Here is a 19,579-nt window from a genome sequence, read left to right as displayed (position 1 = left end):
ATTTTAAAACAGAGAGAGTGGTAACTAAGTAATCTTGGAAGCGTCTCTTTTCGATCCTACCAATACCTAATTTGAGACAAGAGTGAGTAGTATTGTTGTTCTTAGTTTAGTCTAGTGAGCTTTTTTAACATCTTTAAAAAAGTACTCAAGGTACCATATATGTATCGATCTCGAGGTACAATGTACCTTGAGGTACCATAATTTTACACTAAAATTTTTTTATCTTAAGATATTTTCTAAGGATGGTAAAAAAGCCCTAGTCTAGTGCAGTAACCATAAAATGACTAGTTGCTGGCTTGCATCGAGTCCAACTAATTCACGATGCTTCGATGGGGTGGGTCGGCCTGCAAGTAATACATAGTCCGCTCTAATTCAAATAAATGAATTAAGTTTTATTTTTTAACCTAAAGAATAAATAAAGGAGCGGCGACAACTCCTTCATCGGATGTTGGTGGCTTCTCGGTCTAGGGTAGTAGCGGCAATCCCTGCTACTGGGGCCAGTGCAAGTAGCAACTGTTTCGTGATGCTCGGTGATGGGGGAGCAAATGTCCTAAGACACGGAGACGTCTCTCATTGGTCACAGCAGTGACTCCCAGCTCCTTGCCACTCAGAAGATGGTGGTCAATAGAGAGGAGGCTAATCGTTGTTATATACTCTCTTTTGTTTTTAACTTTACATCATTGACTTTTTTATGTATATAACCATTTCTCTTATTTAAAATATTTATGTAAATATGCTAAATTATTGTGAAAGGTCATGTAGTCTAGTTGTTGCAGTGACCTGAGTAGCACCCAAGGTCCTGTGTTTAAATCTCCATAGGAGCATGAATTTCAGATTGGATATTCGAGGGGCTAAGTCCCTACTTAGGCTAAGTTCCTAAAGTTCTCGAAATAAAAAAATGGCCGCATATATCAAGTGGATATAGAGGCTGGGTAAAAGTACCCTTCTCTAAAAAAATGCTAAATTATTAAGTCATGTTTCAAGTGTCCTTAGTAATAAATTAAACACAGTAAAATAATTCATAATTATGTAGTTTTTTAAATAAGACAAATTATCTAACGTTGACAAAAAAATTAACATTAAATGAAAAAAATAGAGGCAGTATATCTACATGTTTCTCAATGAGAATGCCCTCGGTAGCTTATACTATCTCCCTCCGTTTCAGATTATAAGACTTTCTAGCCTTGTATAAATTCATCAATTTATGAATATATATAATTTATACATGTCTAGATTCATTAGCATTCATATGAATCTAAACAACACTAGAAAGTCGTCTTCCAACGGAGAAAGTAGTTAATAATGTGTGAGCGTGCATCAGCTACAGCATCAATCATACTTGATTAATTGGTTAACAAAAGGGGTAAACCCCTAAGGTGATCTCGAGCTCGATTAAACAAATGCAACTGGGCCAGTTGGCATCCAAGGACACTTTATACACAATACAAATGGAACCTCTCGTGTTTGAACTCGATCGACATCTTGTTCAGAATACTCATTTGATTAATTTCCAGATCCTCACGACAATCTAGAATGCAACCTTACACAACTTTTACCAGCTAAATTAGATTTTTGAAACAAGATTTCAAATTTCGTTTGGAATTTAAACACGCAGAGGCCCACATAATATTTCCAATAATTGTTACTTATTAAGATTTCCACCCTTCTTCCCGCCACAGAGCAGGACCTCGTCGATGAGCCGGTCCAGGTGGCGCTCCGCGGGCCCACCTGGCAGCGACGCCCGCGCGGCCATCTCCTTCCACTCCGCCGCGCGCCGCCGCATCTCCCGCCCCTTCTCCCCCTCCATGGCCTCTCGTATCATGGCGGCCACCTCCCCCCGCCGCGCCTCGCCGCCGATCTCCATCCCGACGCCCCACTCCGTGCGCTTGTACCGGCAGTTGGTCTGCTGCTCCGCAAAGAAGGGCCAGCTCAGCATCGGCACGCCGGCGCAGAGGCTCTCCAGCGTCGAGTTCCAGCCGGAGTGCGTCAGGAACACCCCGACGGCGGCGTGCTCGATCACCTTCTCCTGCGGGCACCACGTCGTCAGCAGGCCGCGGCCCTCCGCGGCGGCGAGGAACTCCGGCGGGAGCACGGCCGCGTCGCCCTTGACGAGGTCGGGCCGCACGTTCCAGAGGAACGGGTAGCCGCTGTTGGCTAGGCCCCAGGCGAATTCCAGCAGCTGCTCGTTCGTCATCACGGTGATGCTGCCAAAGTTGACGTACACGACGGAGCGCGGCGGCCGGCCGTCGAGCCAGGCGAGGAGGCCGTCCTGCTCCTTCCAGAGGTTGGATCCGACGGCCGCGTCGAGCGGCGAGCCCGCGGGGACGACGCGGCGGACGTGGAGGAGGAGAGGGCCGACGGTGAAGACCGGCGGGAGGATCTTGCGCATCTCGTCGAGCGCCGGGCGCTCGAGGTCGTCGAAGGTGTTGACGATGACGGCGTCGGGGAGGGAGAGGCGCTCCGACTCGCGGATGAGGAAGTTGAGCATGATGTCGCCGCGGTACGTGGTGCGGATGAAGCTGGGGAAGTCGCGGAGCTGGACGCCGTCGCACATGCCGCGCGCGCCGCCGACCACCGTGTCGAGGTACCCGTCGGTGAGCTGCGCCGCGTCCGTGAGCGGCACGAGCCCCCGGTCGACGAGCTGCCGGTAGTGGCGGTACCCCATGAAGCCGCACGCGCTGGCCGTCCACAGCGCGGCGACGGGCACGCCGATCTGCCTCGCCGCGTCGTACGCGAACGACATGACGCCGTCGCAGATGACGCAGGTAACCGGCGGCACCACCCCGGACCCGGCCGCGCCGGCGTCGTTGATCCTCGCCAGGAGCGCCTGCAGGTGGGGCAGGCAGGTGGTCATGGTGGAGTGGCACAGGGCCGGGATGTCCTGCGTGGCGTCTGGGTCGGACGGCGGGAGGCCGTCGGGGATGGCGGCGAAGTCGAACCCCGCCACGCCGTCGACCGCGGCGGCGCCCCGCGACACCACCAGGCGGCGGTGGTTGAACTCGGTGTTGACGAAGGTGACGTGGAAGCCGCGCGCGTGGAGCAGCTTGGCCAGCTTCAGCATCGGCGTGACGTGCCCCTGCGCCGGGTACGGGATCATCACGGCATGGTGCCGCCGCGCCGCCGTCATCGTCTCCGCCTCCGATCCCATCGATCTCCTTCCTCTATGTCTGCTCAGCTCAGTCGCGGTGGACAAGAAGAGTGAGATCTTCTCCTGTTCTATCTGCTTCGAGCAAGTCAAGCTCCTGTGGATGATTTTTATAGCAGTAGCTTAGCTGTCCAGCTGCATCGATCTATGCATGCATGGGGCGCATGGTGGAATTTTTTAATGGCGGCCACCTTGGTCTCTCGATCGCTAGCTCCGGCCGCCGGCTGGCCGGCCGGCCTACGTCGTAGTTTCGTCGTGTACCAGGTGGTGAGAGTGTCGGTGTGTCCGGAGGTAGGGGAGTGATCGATCGTATCAAATCGTTGTGATGCATGTGGTTTCATGTGAACATGTGATACGGTTGATGGGGTTCTCACGGGTGTCGTCCTACTCTCCCGGGTTTTTTAAATTGATTGTAGCGATGGCATGCGATCGGTGCTTGAGTAGTTTATGGTCAACCCTAATTTAACTAAGAAAACAAACTTTTATTTCAACAATGTATCCGGTTAAACCAGAGTCGACTCTAAATTATCCGTACCTGAATCAACGAGCGCTATGATCTCTAATTCATTAGGCCATTGATTTTTTTGGTGTTACGTTTATTATTTGTCTTATTTATAAATTTAGGGTATGTTTGGGAAGTTTTAGATTATGAGAAACAGCCGTTTGGTAGCTAGCTTCTGAGTATCATAGTGAAATCATAAGTAATGATTAAAGGTTTTTTTTATGCAAAAAATCATAATAATAAGACGAATGGCCACATAGCCCTACAGAAAGTAAACAAAATTACCAAAAAAATAGAGGGAATATAATATATTGCATGGCTTCTATGAGACTATGAGAGTATCGGTATTCCATATGGCTGCGAGCTATGCTAAGTACGAGAGTATCAGGGCAGTCCCAATAATATATTAATGGTGGTTTTTATTTTAATTAAATAGCTTGTCACGTAAGTAAAATGATGACATACCAATATAATTAATAAAAAAAGAGAGAGAAAAACTTAGAAATGGTTTTCTCATAAAGAAACCAAGTTTCTCTTTCACCCAATAGATCAAGAAATCATAAATTCATCATTGAGAAGAAACCACTAGATTTAAGGATATGTGTCATGCTCACTATTGGTCGAATAATATAAAGTTAGGAGAACAAAAGAGAAACAATTATTACTCCAATACACCTATATTGTGAAAAATGATTTCTATAAATAATTTCTTATAATTATTTCTTATACTATAGTAACTGTGTTAGTAGTGCCCTCGTATCCTCCGATGCAAAGCGCGCTAGCTCGTGGGTGATAGAAAACTGGGAACCGTACGCCTGTTCAGAAATGACAATCACCAATTCGTGGATTGTTTATCGCAATTTGCTGCAGTTCGTCGACAAATACGAATGGCGAAACTGAATTATATATTACCTACTCGATCAATTCGATGCTGATATGATCATATTTTATTGGAACAAGTTTAATTAACTACTCCCAAACCCAGAGTATTGGACTTGGTTCAAATAATATACTCCTAGTTTTCTTTAACGCCGTTGAATTTTTATTTACGTTTAACCCTTCATCTTATTCAAAAATTTTATGCAAATATATAAAATTATAAATCATACTTAAAGTTACTTTATTAATAAATCAAATAATAATAAAATAGTTGATAATTATATAAATTTTTGGATCAAGCGTAGATTAAAAGATTAACGGCGGTACTATGTACTTTGTGATGTTGTAAATGGTTTAATTTGCTAAGTACAACGTGGACTCACGTGGCGACGCCCATGTTAGCTAGAAATGCTTGTATTTTAGGACTTCTGCAGCACAAAGCGGCTTCCATGATGCCAATTTACTCGTAAAACAGGCAGCGTATGAGTGATGAAAAATTCATCATCAACCGGCCGGCAGCCACGGATGTACGTGCGATGAAACAACTTGCCAATACAGACGGGGAACACCATAAGTTTATCGAAGTGGCTCACTCACATAAAACCACAGTGTAAGAGGGCGACGGTTTGACTTATTTAAGTAAAGAACCAAACAATATATTTATTTGTAAATAACAAATAATTTATGAATGAAAATTTGATATATGTATTCTTAGTGATCTAAAAGTCAATACTTAAAAATAAAATGCAATGAAAAAACCCTAAAATCTATTGTAAATTTAAGGTTAGAAATTTAAATTTTGACTTACAAAAATAAGTAGAAGCAAAACGAGATGGGGCTATAAGAGTCCAAAAGACATTATCCTTCGTATTTTTCTATTACTTATCCAACTCGGGTGTGTTCACGGCTTAGATGTCACAATGGAAGGGGACCAAGGAGTAATTGATGTGGGATGTATCGTTTCGGTCAAATTTGGTGGAATAGTCCATCCAGTATCTTCGGAGACTATTCTCTAGTAGATCTAACATATCTCAGCTAGACCAAAAAACAAACCCTAACAAAAAATGGGATGGCACAGACCTAACCTATCCTATTCTTGTAACTAAAGACATCGTTAGTTCCTGGTGCCTCCAATTCTTACTAGACCTCTCACTTCTTATAAAGTCAGTTAAGACCTAGATTTTATAACTGGTCCACATTTAAGATTTGGCTCCAATCATCGATTTAATTGATTGGCAATGTACCGTGTTATTTCCTTTAAATGGAGTAGGCCTCATCAGCATATGTAGACCATCACATTTTTCAGGTTTCAGCTAGCTTCGCTCCTACACTATTTATAGTTGAAGCCTTCAGTGAGTATAGGTCATTACTTTATGGAGTATGACTCCAACAACCACATATATATGAAGTGATCTTCCTCCTGTTTTTCATTGCATGCATGAAAATACCACAAATTTACACCAAACCCATCTACCCTACAGTGCACCAACAGGATTTACTTATTGAACAAATTTAACGGCTGATATTATCTGCTTTAGATCGAACCTTCCACGTTTAATCAACCATCATTTCTTTTATGGGTTCCCTAAATCATGCCTACATTCCGTTAAACTATCCTTCTTTACCGGCACCTAAAATCACGTGCACTTTCCATCTATCCTCCCTCCATCAAATTTAACGCATTAAATCTCGGTCAAATATAGATCCAAAATTTAACGTGTCATAAAAAGACCAGATATGAATTTTTTATAGTCCATTTACTAATACTAAATCAAATTAATAAATAAATATTTTATATATGTATATATATATATATATATATATATATATATATATATATATATATATATATATATATCAACACGAATGGTCAACCTTAGATCCCTAAATCAATGGCGTTAAATAAAAACTGGCCGGATATGGATTAAATGTTATATCATTCATGTCTCTCTCTATATATATATAAATAAAATTTATATGTACATTCGAGTTGACAATATTAAATAATAAGAGATATTTTTCACATGGTGGCATTTGTAATACTTTATTTACATGAATTAAAAGATATATCCTAATTGTTAAGGACCCATGATATATGTCTTAATAGCATGTTGAATGGTACACATATGACCATAAAATTTATTTGGTTGGATATGACTATGGGCAGATAAAATTGTGTAATGTCTTAAAGATAAACTTTATTTCAATCCTTTAATTATAATTATTAAATATCACCATACTTTAGCACATGTATGTTTGATATATGACTTGAATCGAGTTAAAGATGCAATTAGACCTATTTTGAGAAAATTAGTTTAACTAACGAAATTAAATAATGTATGTAAAAATATTATAACACCATAGCGTTAGCAAGGGTGTATTGCTAGTAAAAGGAAGTGCACCATTTACACACACTTAATTTGTAAACTTCATTAAATGACAAATACATTGAGCTATTTACCTCCAAGATCTCATTCTTCCTCACCTGAAACATCTCCATGTCCAAAATATTCAGGTCATGTTTGGATAGTAGCTAAATTATGACTTCCCATGATAAGCGTGGCTAACAAATAGCATACCTAAGAAAAGCTGAAACACAAAATTGAGTCTATGAAAAATTAATCAATATGAATAAGAAAATTTGGCCAAAAACAAATGTAGCAATCAACCAAAGACCCATCTGAATACAAAAAGTCTAGAGAACAGACTGTCGTATGAATGCGAGTCCGCTTATGAGTGCAATGTCTCCTTGCTCGCCGACGTCGTGTCCTCCGTGCTTCGCCCTCGGCACCACGGTCCATGTTGTCCAGCTAGCCAGCGTCGTCTCCTCCGTGCTCCTCCACGCCTCGTGCGTGGGGCATAGCTTCTCCGTGCTCCGGCAGCACTCCTCCATGCTGCCCCGCATGATGGTGCCGCTCCTCCGTGCTGCCCCTTGTCCCGACGCCAATCTCCGCCTGCATTCTCCATGTTGTCCTTATCGCGCAATATCTATGATCCAAATGGTACCAACTGGTATCAGCGACAATATGGTACCTGCTATGCACAATAGCGTGAGGCGCAGCGTGGAGGTGCACGGAGTGGCGATGCACGGGCGTGGTTTTTTCTGCTCTATTTTGTTTACATAACATATACCGTCTGAATGGTATACCATGCTGCAGTCGTTCTGATCAAATAACTACAGTATTGTGGTGTGGTAATACTAGCCACTCAACTAAACATCCACTTAGTTTATAAGCGCTTAGGACATGTGAATTTGTTGCACGGTTTTGTAGAGTTTCTGTTGGATTTAAATTAAAAATACAACCGAATTTCTTTGGAAATTTAAACACATAGGGCCATGTAATATTACTCACTCTGTTTTATGTTATAAAACTTTTATCATTGTCAGCCATGGATGTACGTAAGATGACACAACGTAGAAATACGGATGGAGAGCACAAATTTATCGAAGTGGCTCACTCACATAAAGTCGTATTGTAAGGGAGCGATCGTTTGACTTATTGAAGGAAAACCAAACGGTATGTTTATAAATAAGAATAATTTGTGAATAAAAACTTTTATATATGTATTCTTAGTTATTTGAAAACTAATACTAAAAAATAAACTATGATGGAAAAAATATCCATAATCTACTCTAAATTTAAGGTTACAAATTTGAATCTTAACTTTTTAAGAATAAACGGAAACAAAAAAAGACCATGCTTTGAGAGTCTCAAAGAAATTATCCTCTATATTATTTATTTACTTGCTCGTCACCTTGACATGCCCCCACTGCTCCTGAGTAAGATGGAGCTTCTCGTCAATGGTGATAGGCCCTGAGAGGGGTTGTGGCTCATCGCTGGCGACGACCTTGAGACAACCTATCACCTCCTCGATCGACATCGTGGAGAGGTTCAACAGAGACTCGATCGAGTGAGCGATCTGCTTGTACTTCTCTAGGATGACACGGAAAAGCTTCTTGACAGCTCTCTCCTCGTCGTAGTTGCCGTCACCGTATTGCACCATCTCCTTTAGCAACAGTACAAAGACTTATTCCATCATTCTCCCCCAATATCTTGTGCGTCGTCTTGTGAGAAAGTTGGACAATCCTAGTCCTGGAGCAAAGCACAAGGAACTTGATCCTCCTAAGGGGCTTGGCGAGCAGGTCCGTAAGCTGGTCTTTGGTGTTGATGTAGCTCGCCTTGATGCTCCCTCCTCCAAACAACTTCGGATGAAGTGGTTTCTCATCCAGATGTGCTTGCTCCGTTCGTGGAAAACGGGATTCTTTGCTAGGGCCAGAGCGAACTTGTTGTCCATCCTGAGCTCCGCCGCTCTAGTGTCTCTGCCGTCTAGCCTTCAATGTGACGATGAACTAAAATTTTAGTTCCTGGTGCCTCCAATTCTTACTTGACCTCTCACCTACTATGGAATTAGTTAAGGCCTAGAGTTTATAACCGATCCACATTTAAGATTTGGCTCCAATCAGCAATTTAATTGATTGGCAAACTACTGTGGTATTTCCTTTAAATGGAGTAGGGCCTCACCATCTTATGTAGACCATGACATTTTCCTGGTTTCTAAGCTAGCCTGGCTCCTACAGTACGTGTGATCCTATTTATAGCTGACTCGTTGAAGCCTTCAGTGAGTATGGGTCATTACTTTATGGAGCATGACTCTGACAACCACATGTCTATGAAGCAGGGTTCGTGTTAGCGGTAACTAAGCCTTCCAGGTAACCGAGTTTAAATTTAAGGAGAATTTAAAAAAATTAAGAAAATTTAATGAAAAAAAAATATGTCGTATATGTTGATATATAGTGTAGTTTTGTCAAAGAAATTCATAAAAAAATTATATTTCTGGCATCATTAAAAAGCATAAACGAGAATTTTGGGATACAAAATTAAAAAATAGTCTATTGTAAGTAATATTTCATAGGAACATGGTTAAGAATATTTTATGTTGAGTCATTATTAATTTATACTAGACACTAGGGTACAGAATGTTGAAATACAAATATACAACGATGGATATATGGAAAATATGTATGGAGAAAAATTATATGTGCATGTTAGTACATACATAATATTTTTATTCGTAATAATGGGTAGTGGGTATAGTTGTGACGCAGCAATCAAAATGAAGTTGTTGTTACTTGTTATTTATGTGAATTATTTAGTGAAGGATCATATGATGGTGTATGTTTGTATGCTGTAATATCAAGAATTTAGAAAAAGTCATGTGAAAATTTTCTTGTTCCTATAATATGTCATATTTCTCCTATGTAATAAATATAGTCACAAAATATTTTTCCTATTTTTCATGTATTTTTTTACATTTTTTAAAGTTTTTTGCATTTGACAACACACCCACGCATGCGTTGTTCCAGCAAGTAGTTAACGTGGTTACCGCGGCAACCCGCGCGACAAGCCACGAAAACCGCGTGGGTTTAAATTCAAATTTTTTGGACTCAAATTCATCACGGTTTTTTGGTTACCATATGGGATCCGTGGAAACGCGGCGCCGCGGTTTTGGCGGGGTAAGTGCTAACCCTGGTATGAAGTGATCTTCCTCCTATTTTTCATTCCATGCGTGAATATACCGCAGAAGTGCACCATTTACACACGCTTAAAAAATAAAAACATATCCGTAAACTTCATTGAACGACGAATACATCGAGCTATTTACCTGTGATTGTGATATCATTCTTTCTCGAGTCTTTTTTGTCGTACTTGAAAAAGTAACTTGAGTTACCAAATTTTCAATGTAAAAACTTAATATCTTGTATTACAATGGTACAGAAATTTTACATGTTAAAATTTTTTGTTGCTCAAGATATTATTTAAGGATGGTAAAAAAAAACCTTTCTTCCTCAGCTAAAACATGTCCATGGATGATAGGTAAATTTACTAAACTAAACCTTGGGCAAGTCATGACTTTCCACCGTAAGTGTGGCTAACAAATAGCACACTTGAGACAAGCTTAAACACAATATTGAGTTTATGACAAATGAATATATGTGAATAAAAAATTTGGCCTGACACAAATGTAGCAATTAACTAAAGACCCATCTAAATAACTATGATATATATAAGGCGTGGTGTGGTAATCCGAGGCACCCAACTAAGCATCCCATCAGTTTGTACGTGCTTAGGACATGTGAACTTGTTGCGAAGTTTTGTAGAGTTTTAGTCGGATATAAATTAAAAATCCAACCAAATTTCTATAGAAATTTAAACACTTATGGGGCAACACAATATTGCTCACGCTATCATATATCGTAAGACTTTTAAGCTATGTATAGATTAATCTGTTAATGAATACATATTATTTATATAATTTATATATATAAGACATTCATAAAAAATCAAATCAAATAATATAAACTCTTACGTTACGAATTACGAGACGGAGATAGTAACATCTTTATCAAATTCCACTGTCACGAGCGTCGAGGCTTTAATTAACCCTTGTTATTCCGACGCTTAAGCAGCACCTCGTCGATGAGCCGCGTCAGGTTGGTCTCCGCGGGCCCACCTGGCAGCGTCGCCCGCGCGGCCATCTCCTTCCACTCCGCCGCGCGCCGCCGCATCTCCCGCCCCTTCTCCCCCTCCGTCGCCTCCCGTATCGTCGCCGCCAACTCGCCGCGCCGCACCTCGCCGCCGATCTCCATCCCGACGCCCCACTCCGTGCGCTTGTACCGGCAGTTGGTCTGCTGGTCGGCGAAGAACGGCCAGCTCAGCATCGGCACGCCGCCGCTTATACTCTCCAGCGTCGAGTTCCAGCCGGAGTGCGTGAGGAACACCCCGACGGCGGGGTGCTCGATCACCTTCTCCTGCGGGCACCACGTCGTCAGCAGGCCGCGGCCCTCCACGGCGGCGAGGAACTCCGGCGGGAGCACGGCCGCGTCGCCCTTGACGAGGTCGGGCCGCACGTTCCAGAGGAACGGGTAGCCGCTGTTGGCTAGGCCCCACGCGAACTCCAGCAGCTGCTCGTTCGTCATCACGGTGATGCTGCCGTAGTTGACGTACACGACGGAGCGCGGCGGCCGGCCGTCGAGCCACTCGAGGAGGCCGTCCTGCTCCTTCCACAGGTTGGAGCCGATGGCCACGTCGAGCGGGGAGCCTTCGGGGACGGCGCGGCGGACGTGGAGGTGGAGTGGCCCGACGGTGTAGACCGGCGGGAGGATGGCGGCGCGAATGGCGTCGAGCGCCGGCCGCTCGAGGTCGTCGAAGGTGTTGAGGACAACGGCGTCGGGGAGGGCGAGCCGCTCGACCTCGTGCATGAGGAAGTTGAGCAGGACGTCGTCGCGGTCCGTGGTGCGGATGAAGCTTGGGAAGTCGCGGAGCCGGACGCTGTCGCACATGCCGCGCGCGCCGTCGACCACCGTGTCGAGGTACCCGTCGGTGAGCTGCGCCGCGTCCCTGAGCGGCACGAGGCCCCGGTCCACCAGCTGCCGGTAGTGGCTGAACCCGACGAGGCCGCAGGCGCCCGCCATGCACACCGCCGCGCACGGCACGCCGACCTCCCTCGCGGCGTCGTAGGCGAACGACATGACGGCGTCCGCCAGGACGCACGTGACCGGCGGCACGCCGGAGGCAGGGTCGTTGAGCCGGGCGAGCAGCGCGGCGACGCGGGGCAGCCAGGTGGTCATGGTGGAGCGGCAGAGCGCGGCGATGTCCTGCGTCGCGTCGGCGTCGGACGGGGGCAGCCCGTCGGGGACGGTGGCGAAGTCGAACGCGGGCACGCCGTCCACCGCGGCGGCGCCCCGCGACGCCAGCAGGCGGCGGCGGTTGAACTCGGTGTTGACGAAGGTGACGTGGAAGCCGCGCGCGTGGAGCAGCTTGGCCAGCTTCATCATCGGCGTGACGTGCCCCTGCACCGGGTACGGGATCATCACGGCGTGGTGCTCCCGCCTCGCCGGCGCCGGCGCCGGCGTCGCCGAACCCATCTTACGGCTCTCTCTCTCGCTCGCTCTCTTGCTACGCTTCGGATGCCACCTCTCGTCAAATTTTATGGCATTGCTCGGCATGGCCATCGTTGTTTATAGCTCGCCATCACGCGCGCCATGCGGGAGAGACGTCCGTTTCACCTGCGGCTGCGGGTGCGGCTTCGCATCAAGCATTTAAGCCCTACTGTTCTACTCCACGATTCCCTCTCATTCCATCATGACAAGCTTCTCTAGCTTCTAGCTAACTTCTCCTCACTTGGTGGTTGACATATGGACTTAATGCCTGTGAGGTCTATATGTCAGCATATGAGCCCGATGTTTATAAGACCTACATGTCGGTCTATATGTCAGGAGAAGTAAAGTTAGAAAATCTTATTTCCTCTATTATGCCCCCACATTTGAGCATATTTAATTATTTGTTTTATTTATAAATTTACTGAACTATACAAAAATATGAGTTATAATTACAATATACTAGTTCTAAAATCAATCATAACAACGTAAATAAATACTAATAACATAAGCTTTCTATATAAAATGAATGATGTTATCTATTAATACAATATATAATATGTAAGAAGTACGGTAATCAGTCGATCTACTCTTATCACTATCAGCCATGCAGCTCGTGGTTGATAAGGATTTAATAGCCAATAGGGCAAAGCAGAGATTTTTTTGTTAGAACACAGCAAGCAATCACAAATGGACTGTTACTAATAAATTATCTGGCCATCTTCAGTAGTTTTTGGCTTGAGCTCGAGGGTTAATGACGCAACTAGACTATTTTAGTCATTAAGGTGAAGAGTTTATATTAACACTCTTATCTTTTTCTTCTACTTATGCTTATAAGGTAAAATTTAAAATTTCAACCTTCTATTTCAAGTTGATTTGGAGGGTTTTCATTGTAATTAGGAGGGTTTTCATCGTAGTTTAGTTTTTAGTCTTGGTTGTTAGATCACCACGAACACATATATAAATATTTTATTCATAAATTATTTTTAATTTGCAAATATACTATTTGGCCTTAACTAAATCAATTGGATGGCGACATCACCATAACTTGTGCATTGGAAAGATTTTACTCTTATTTACTACTAGCTGTCTCAAGTATATTTGTACAGATCATGAATATAGTTTATTCCCCTTGGTTGGTTAGATCACACTTTCACATAATTGAATTAATAATAATAATAATGAAAAAATAGGAAATTTCACATAATTGAGTTAATAATCATAATGAAAAAAATAGGAAAATAGGTCAGCCAGTGGTGATCAATCAAACAATAACAAATCATACACTACCGGTATCCTGTCAAAACACGAGGTCCAAACATGTGATGGCTGGGTTAAGACCCCAATCTGAAGCTTAGGTATTACATGTCATAACGCCCAATATCACCTCAAGAATGTCGTGAAAAAAACCTACGAAAAATACTTCTCTCAAAAGTTCACCATTACAAACAGCAAAACAGAAGGCCCACAGCTTGACGTACAAGATGGATGTAGTTCAGTACAAGTGCTCCTGATTCATTATCAGCAATGGCCACATGTGGCCATAACATCTCCAAATCAATCTTGAGAGAATCATACCTGAACATGGGTTGCATATTCCATTTTCTTCTATTATCAAGGTGTGGTTTCCTTATCAAGTTTCCATATCAAACTGTAGTGCAAGAGCAAACAGTTACAGCTCAGTACAAGCACTTCACTAAATAGGGTGATTGTTTGGGTTTTTCAAAAAAAAAAAGCCAAATGGCATATTTGCAAATGAAAAATAATTTATGAATATAGTTTTTGTATACATATTCTTAGCGATCTAAAAGCCAATGCTGGAAAATAAACTTCGGTAGAAAAATCTTAAAATCAACTCTAAATTAACGTTGAAAATTTAAATTTTGGTTTATAAACATAAGCAAAAGTGAAAAGATGAGGGTGAAAAGAGACTAACAAAGAGCAGTTAGATAGAAATAATTTAGCAGTTGTATTAATTCACAAGTCTTGAATAGAACAAAATATTCATTGTTCTTCTATACCTACTCACCTGTATGGAGGATCAGTTTAGCCTCCATGCACACGAAGCCTTGCAAATGTCAGGTAGCCAGTGTGTCCTCTAGCAGTGCTACAAGGCCTAACCATAACACAAGATGAATTCTGTATATCATCTAAAGTTTCAGCAGGAGCTACAAGTTTTCTTCTTTTCTGAGGAAGAGGCCCTGCATTAGATTCTTCATTGGTCGTAGCACCCTTCAAAGCACCTTCTCGTACTTCATAGGTGCGAAGAAGAATTTCATAGGTTCTAATATCTGCATTGGAACACAGAAATGTCAAAATAGAACTTTTGTTCAGCTATCAATTTTGCAGGATCATTCAAGAGCAAGTTTACTGGTATTACACATTTACAGGTCAATCAATTCAAATCTATGGCAATGTATTCAGAAATAGTTTAGTATTTGGTAAGAGTCAAACTAGATAATTTATATTCAGAACAGGATAGAATTTTTCAGGATATAAACATGACATTCTGTAACTCCAATATGGTAAAATTAGAAGAAACAAATTAGAATTTCTCAGAATTAGAGTCACATCAACAAATTATAAGTCTGAATAAGACTACTCACTCAAAAAAATGAAGGGATTGGCAATTAAGAGACTGAATATTCAAACGGACACCCCAAAACTTCAAATTGTGAGCTCTAACTAAAATTTTACAGCTGCCGTAGGTAAACAAGAAACTTTCAAAACAGTTTGCCAAAGCAGCTAACTTAAGGTCAGTAATCCAAACAACCATCAAGGTACAAACTACAAATTCAAGTTTTTCTATAGCTCCAATAAACTTTTCCATAAAAATAAAACCCGAAGCAACACCAGATGAAATAATCATCTTTCTTTCAAAGCAAATGTTTCACAGTTAGTGCTATAGAAAATGACGCAATGCAAAGAAGAAAAAAGCTTTTATTGTCCGTTACAATTAGCAATGATCAATCCTAGAGTGGAACGTGAACTAACATCTGTAGTTTGCCAATCACTCAAGCATAAAGGAAAGAATTCTGAACCAGTAATAGTGAAAATGGAAGTTCCAATGGCCAGTCTCTGAGATGTATATGGAAAAAAATAATGAACTGGGAAGGTATTACTTCCTAGAATTGCAAATTGCTACCACAATCAATCTCTGACTATGATGAGGTTATTTGTTCCCATGAATCATGTAAAACAGATATAATATACAATCCAATTGTTATAACATTCTGAGCATGTATCAAACCTGTGAAACATGACCGCATAGCTTCGCAAGCCCTCTGGACTTGCTCAATGCAAGGTGAAAAGGAACATAAAACTCCATCTTGCTTTAGCATAGTCCCCGCAGAAGGTATTGCAAGCCAAGGCTGGGGCAAGTCCAAGAACACAGCATCAGCAGCACCAGTGTGTTCCTCAGGGAAACCTTGTCCTTGTATGTCTCTAACTGCCACTGTGATTAGGCTGGTTAGGCCATTCTTCTCAAAATCTTCCCTATTTACAAATAGAAACCAAATCATAATTGTAAAATGGAAAATATGTATCAAAGCAACATTCCTATAGAGAAGTATAGCCAACCATTATTCTGAAAATCTTCACTTTGTGTTGCATTCTAATTATCTGCAATGAAGTACAATCTGTCGCTCAAAAGAAGTTCTTATGCTTTTGTGTAAGTATGCTTTTCCACCATATGCTCTGTACTCCACATTAGTGATATCCTTCATGTGGAGTTAAAATATTATGAATCCTAAATAGCATGCTTTGTACCTTGTACATGCCAAGACATATGCCCCTATCTTTTTGCTTATGCTTATACTTATAAGCCAAAATTTGAATTTTCAACCTTAAATCTGGAGTTTATTTTAGGGTTTTTTCACTGAAGTTTATTTTCCAGCCTTGGCTTTTTAGATCGCCAAGGATACGTATATAAACGTTTTATTTACAAATTATTTTTCGTTGCAAATATGCCAATTGACTTTTTCCATGAAAAAGCCGAACAATCACCCCATAGGTTGAGAAATCATCCCTATCCTATTTGTAAATCCATTTTACAGAATAGCATATCACACAAATTACTTTTATTGGGCAGTACTATAAAATAACTCCTACCAACTAACAAGGGCGTGACACACAACTTGCTTCATCGTGCATTACCACCACAACAGAAACAATCTCTCGCATCAAATCTTGGACAAGTACTGTAAAATAACTCTGACAGACAAATTACTTCATTGTCCATTACTACGACAAAAGAAGCATTCTCTGAAATCAAAGCTTGGACAAGTACAAGCTAATGTGTGTTCAAAAGTGCAGAGGTTATTGCGACAAACATATCAGCCAGGAAAACCAAAAAATCATAATCTTACTAGTGCATTAGCTCCAAACTATGTTCTCTATGTGCAAGTGAAAGGGCATGTAGCCTAGTTGTTGCAGTGACCTGAGTAGTACCCAAGGTTCTGAGTTCAAATCTCCATAGGAACATGAAATTCAGATTTGGGTATTTGAGAGGCTAAGTCATCTACTTAGGCTAAGTTCCCAAAGTTCTCAAAATAAAAAATGGCTGCATATATCCGAGTGGATATCGAGGCCGTGTAAAAATACCCTTCTCTAAAATAAAAAAAGTTCTCTATGTGCAATGCCAAAACCAATGCATTAGTCACAATTGATCTTTGCCCCAAATTCGTTCTAAATATGTTATGTGGTGATTCTCACGAAAATGATGAACATAATACAGAGCTGGTTGGTCACCTAGCCGAGGCCGCCCTCTGCTCGTGGAAATCGAAGGTGCAGACGCGGCCGTGCGGGGCCACCGCGCGGGCCAGCGACGTGGTGAGCGAGCCGCTCCCGGTGCCGGACTCGAGCACGACGCACCCGGGGACGAGCTCGAGGTAGGCGACGACGAGGCTGATGTCGGCGATGTAGAGGATCTGCGTCCGGTGGCTGAGCACGAGCGTCCACAGCTCCGGGGTGGGCGCGAGGAGGTGGACGAACCCCCCGCCCTTCCCGCCGCCCTTGCGCCCCCCTCCGCCGGCGGCAGCGCTGTGGACCTTGCAGCCGAAGGGGCGGCCGATCCAGTCGTCGTGGCGGAAGACGCCGAAGCGGTTCTGGAGCACGGCCCCCGCGCGCACGGCGACGGCGCGCATCGCATCGTGGCGCTCGTACACCACGACGGTGTCCCCCTCGGCGATGCGGCGCTGGGAGGTGGGCTTCGCGGAGGGATCCAGCGGAACCATCATCTCGGCGGCGGCGGAGGAGGATGAGGGGGTTTCGGGGTTTATCGCCGCAGGAGGTGTTAATTTGTGTGTGTTGGGTGGGTTTACCTTCTGATAATCCCCTCGAGTCAGTTGAAATCCTTCATAGGGATAATTACCTATTTGCCACTCTTGTACGGATAAATTTGATAATTTGATTGGCTGATTATTTACGTCGACACTCGTGTTCGTTTCACGAGTGTCAGAAAATCAATCCTTTCTTTTACATGCGATGTTTAAATCAACGTGTAGATGTTAAATATGTAAATGTGTACTGTAGCGGCGGCAAAAGAATTAAATGTCTCCTTGGATTGACAGTTTTTTCTCACAAAGTCTATACATGGTCGTCTGATCTAAGCAGAATCAATTAATGGAGGTGTCGTCTTTCTCTGGCGCTTCCTGTCCTATATCGGCACCGCATACTCCTTTGCCCTCGGTCATTGATGCCGATTTCAACACCAGTATCTTTGAGGCGCAGGCGAGCCAAGAGAAAAGCTCAATGCTTCGAGAAATCCCTATCAATTCCAAAGTATCACAATCCAACATCTAACGAATAAACATTTATTATGTGGGATGTACATAAAATAAACATGATTAGTTAGCAGCAAAAATATATCACGTTAGTCTAGCTTTTGAGAAAGACCAACCAAATAGCAAACATAAGACCCAACAACTCTACAAGTAAACTTGAGCGAAGGAGCTATTGAGTAACCTTGGCCAAGACTTGTTCTTATAAACCATATTTTATAAGGGGTGAGTATGAATGTATCTAGCAAGCGATGAGTATGCATAATTGATACAGAGGCTGCAAGATGCTTCACGATTGAAAAAAAATGATTGCATCCGAAACTACACTGTTTTCTAGCTTAAAATTCCCGCAAGGCAATGCCAGGAGACAATAGCTTTTGCATGTACTTAATTAGAGGTCCTACGATGTATTCACTATAAGGAAAGATGTAGAAATAATAGCTTATACTATCTTCGTCCCTAAATGTTTGACGTCATTGACTTTTTGACACATGTTTGACCGTTTGTTTTATTTAATTTTTTTTTGTAAAATATGTAAAATTATATATATGCATAAAAGTATATTTAACAATAAATGAGATGATATAAAATAATTAATAATTACGTAATTTTTTAAAATAAGACAAGTAGTCAAACATGCATAAAAAAGTCAATGACGTCAAATATTTAGAGATGGAGGGAGTATTTGGTATTGGGAAGGAGTGCTCCATATATTGCAGGTGCATACTAGTACTGAACAAGAAAATCACCACTAAAGAATTACCCGGTTGATATCAGTTAAGAATCCTCATAGGAGCCGTTTTTCCTAACTAGAACCCTGAAGATGGAAACAATGAGGGGTCATGGCCTCATAGTTGCCGGTTCAAACACCATCACCTTTGTGGCACACACGAGCCAAGAAAAAAGTTGGATGTTTCGAGAAATCCCTATCAATCCCACTGCATCACAGTCCAACATCCAACAAATAAACATTCATCTGCAGTAAAAAAGAGGCAGCTCGAAAACCTGTGCCACCGCAAGTGGAGGCCATCGTCAAGGTCAATGCAACTATCGCTTGCCCCTGTCCCATCAGCCAACTGGTTGAGGAGGAGACACATCGGCACCATAGAGTGCTAGCTTCAGGCACTGTTGTGTTGCTTGCCCCTACACACGCCTAGCCAGTCATGGGTGTTGCCCACCCCTCCTCCAATAATGAGCGCCAAACCTCCAAGTCACCGGATTCACAGTCAAGGACACCGTCGGATCTGCCCGTAGTGAGAAGAGTAGAGTGCAAGGAGAGAGAGGGAGGGTTGTGGCATCGGCAAGCTGGGCAAGGAGGGCAGGGGCGTCGACGG

General features: G+C 42.8%; 3 protein-coding genes across 3 annotated transcripts; all 3 read right to left on the bottom strand.

Moving 5' to 3' along the window:
* Positions 1-1,642: 1,642 nt before the first annotated feature.
* Positions 1,643-3,148, bottom strand: LOC102717893 (7-deoxyloganetin glucosyltransferase-like). Its single transcript, XM_040523047.1, has one exon. The coding sequence runs from the start codon at positions 3,146-3,148 to the stop codon at positions 1,643-1,645; it is 1,506 nt and encodes a 501-aa protein (XP_040378981.1).
* Positions 3,149-10,918: 7,770 nt separating this feature from the next.
* On the bottom strand, positions 10,919-12,462 carry LOC102717613 (7-deoxyloganetin glucosyltransferase-like). The gene has a single exon (XM_040523563.1). It carries the CDS (start codon positions 12,451-12,453, stop codon positions 10,966-10,968), a length of 1,488 nt encoding a protein of 495 aa, XP_040379497.1. The 5' UTR covers positions 12,454-12,462; the 3' UTR covers positions 10,919-10,965.
* Positions 12,463-13,715: 1,253 nt separating this feature from the next.
* Positions 13,716-17,793, bottom strand: LOC102723043 (tRNA (adenine(58)-N(1))-methyltransferase catalytic subunit TRMT61A). Its single transcript, XM_006652109.2, has 4 exons — positions 17,215-17,793; positions 15,716-15,960; positions 14,495-14,756; positions 13,716-14,116 (listed from the first exon to the last, which is right to left on the bottom strand). The coding sequence occupies exons 1-3, from the start codon at positions 17,700-17,702 to the stop codon at positions 14,512-14,514; spliced, it is 978 nt and encodes a 325-aa protein (XP_006652172.1). The 5' UTR covers positions 17,703-17,793; the 3' UTR covers positions 13,716-14,116; positions 14,495-14,511.
* Positions 17,794-19,579: the final 1,786 nt, after the last annotated feature.

Source organism: Oryza brachyantha, chromosome 4, assembly GCF_000231095.2.
Source record: "Oryza brachyantha chromosome 4, ObraRS2, whole genome shotgun sequence".
In the NCBI taxonomy this organism is placed as follows: Eukaryota; Viridiplantae; Streptophyta; class Magnoliopsida; order Poales; family Poaceae; genus Oryza; species Oryza brachyantha.
This window is presented reverse-complemented; position numbering and strand designations above follow the sequence as displayed.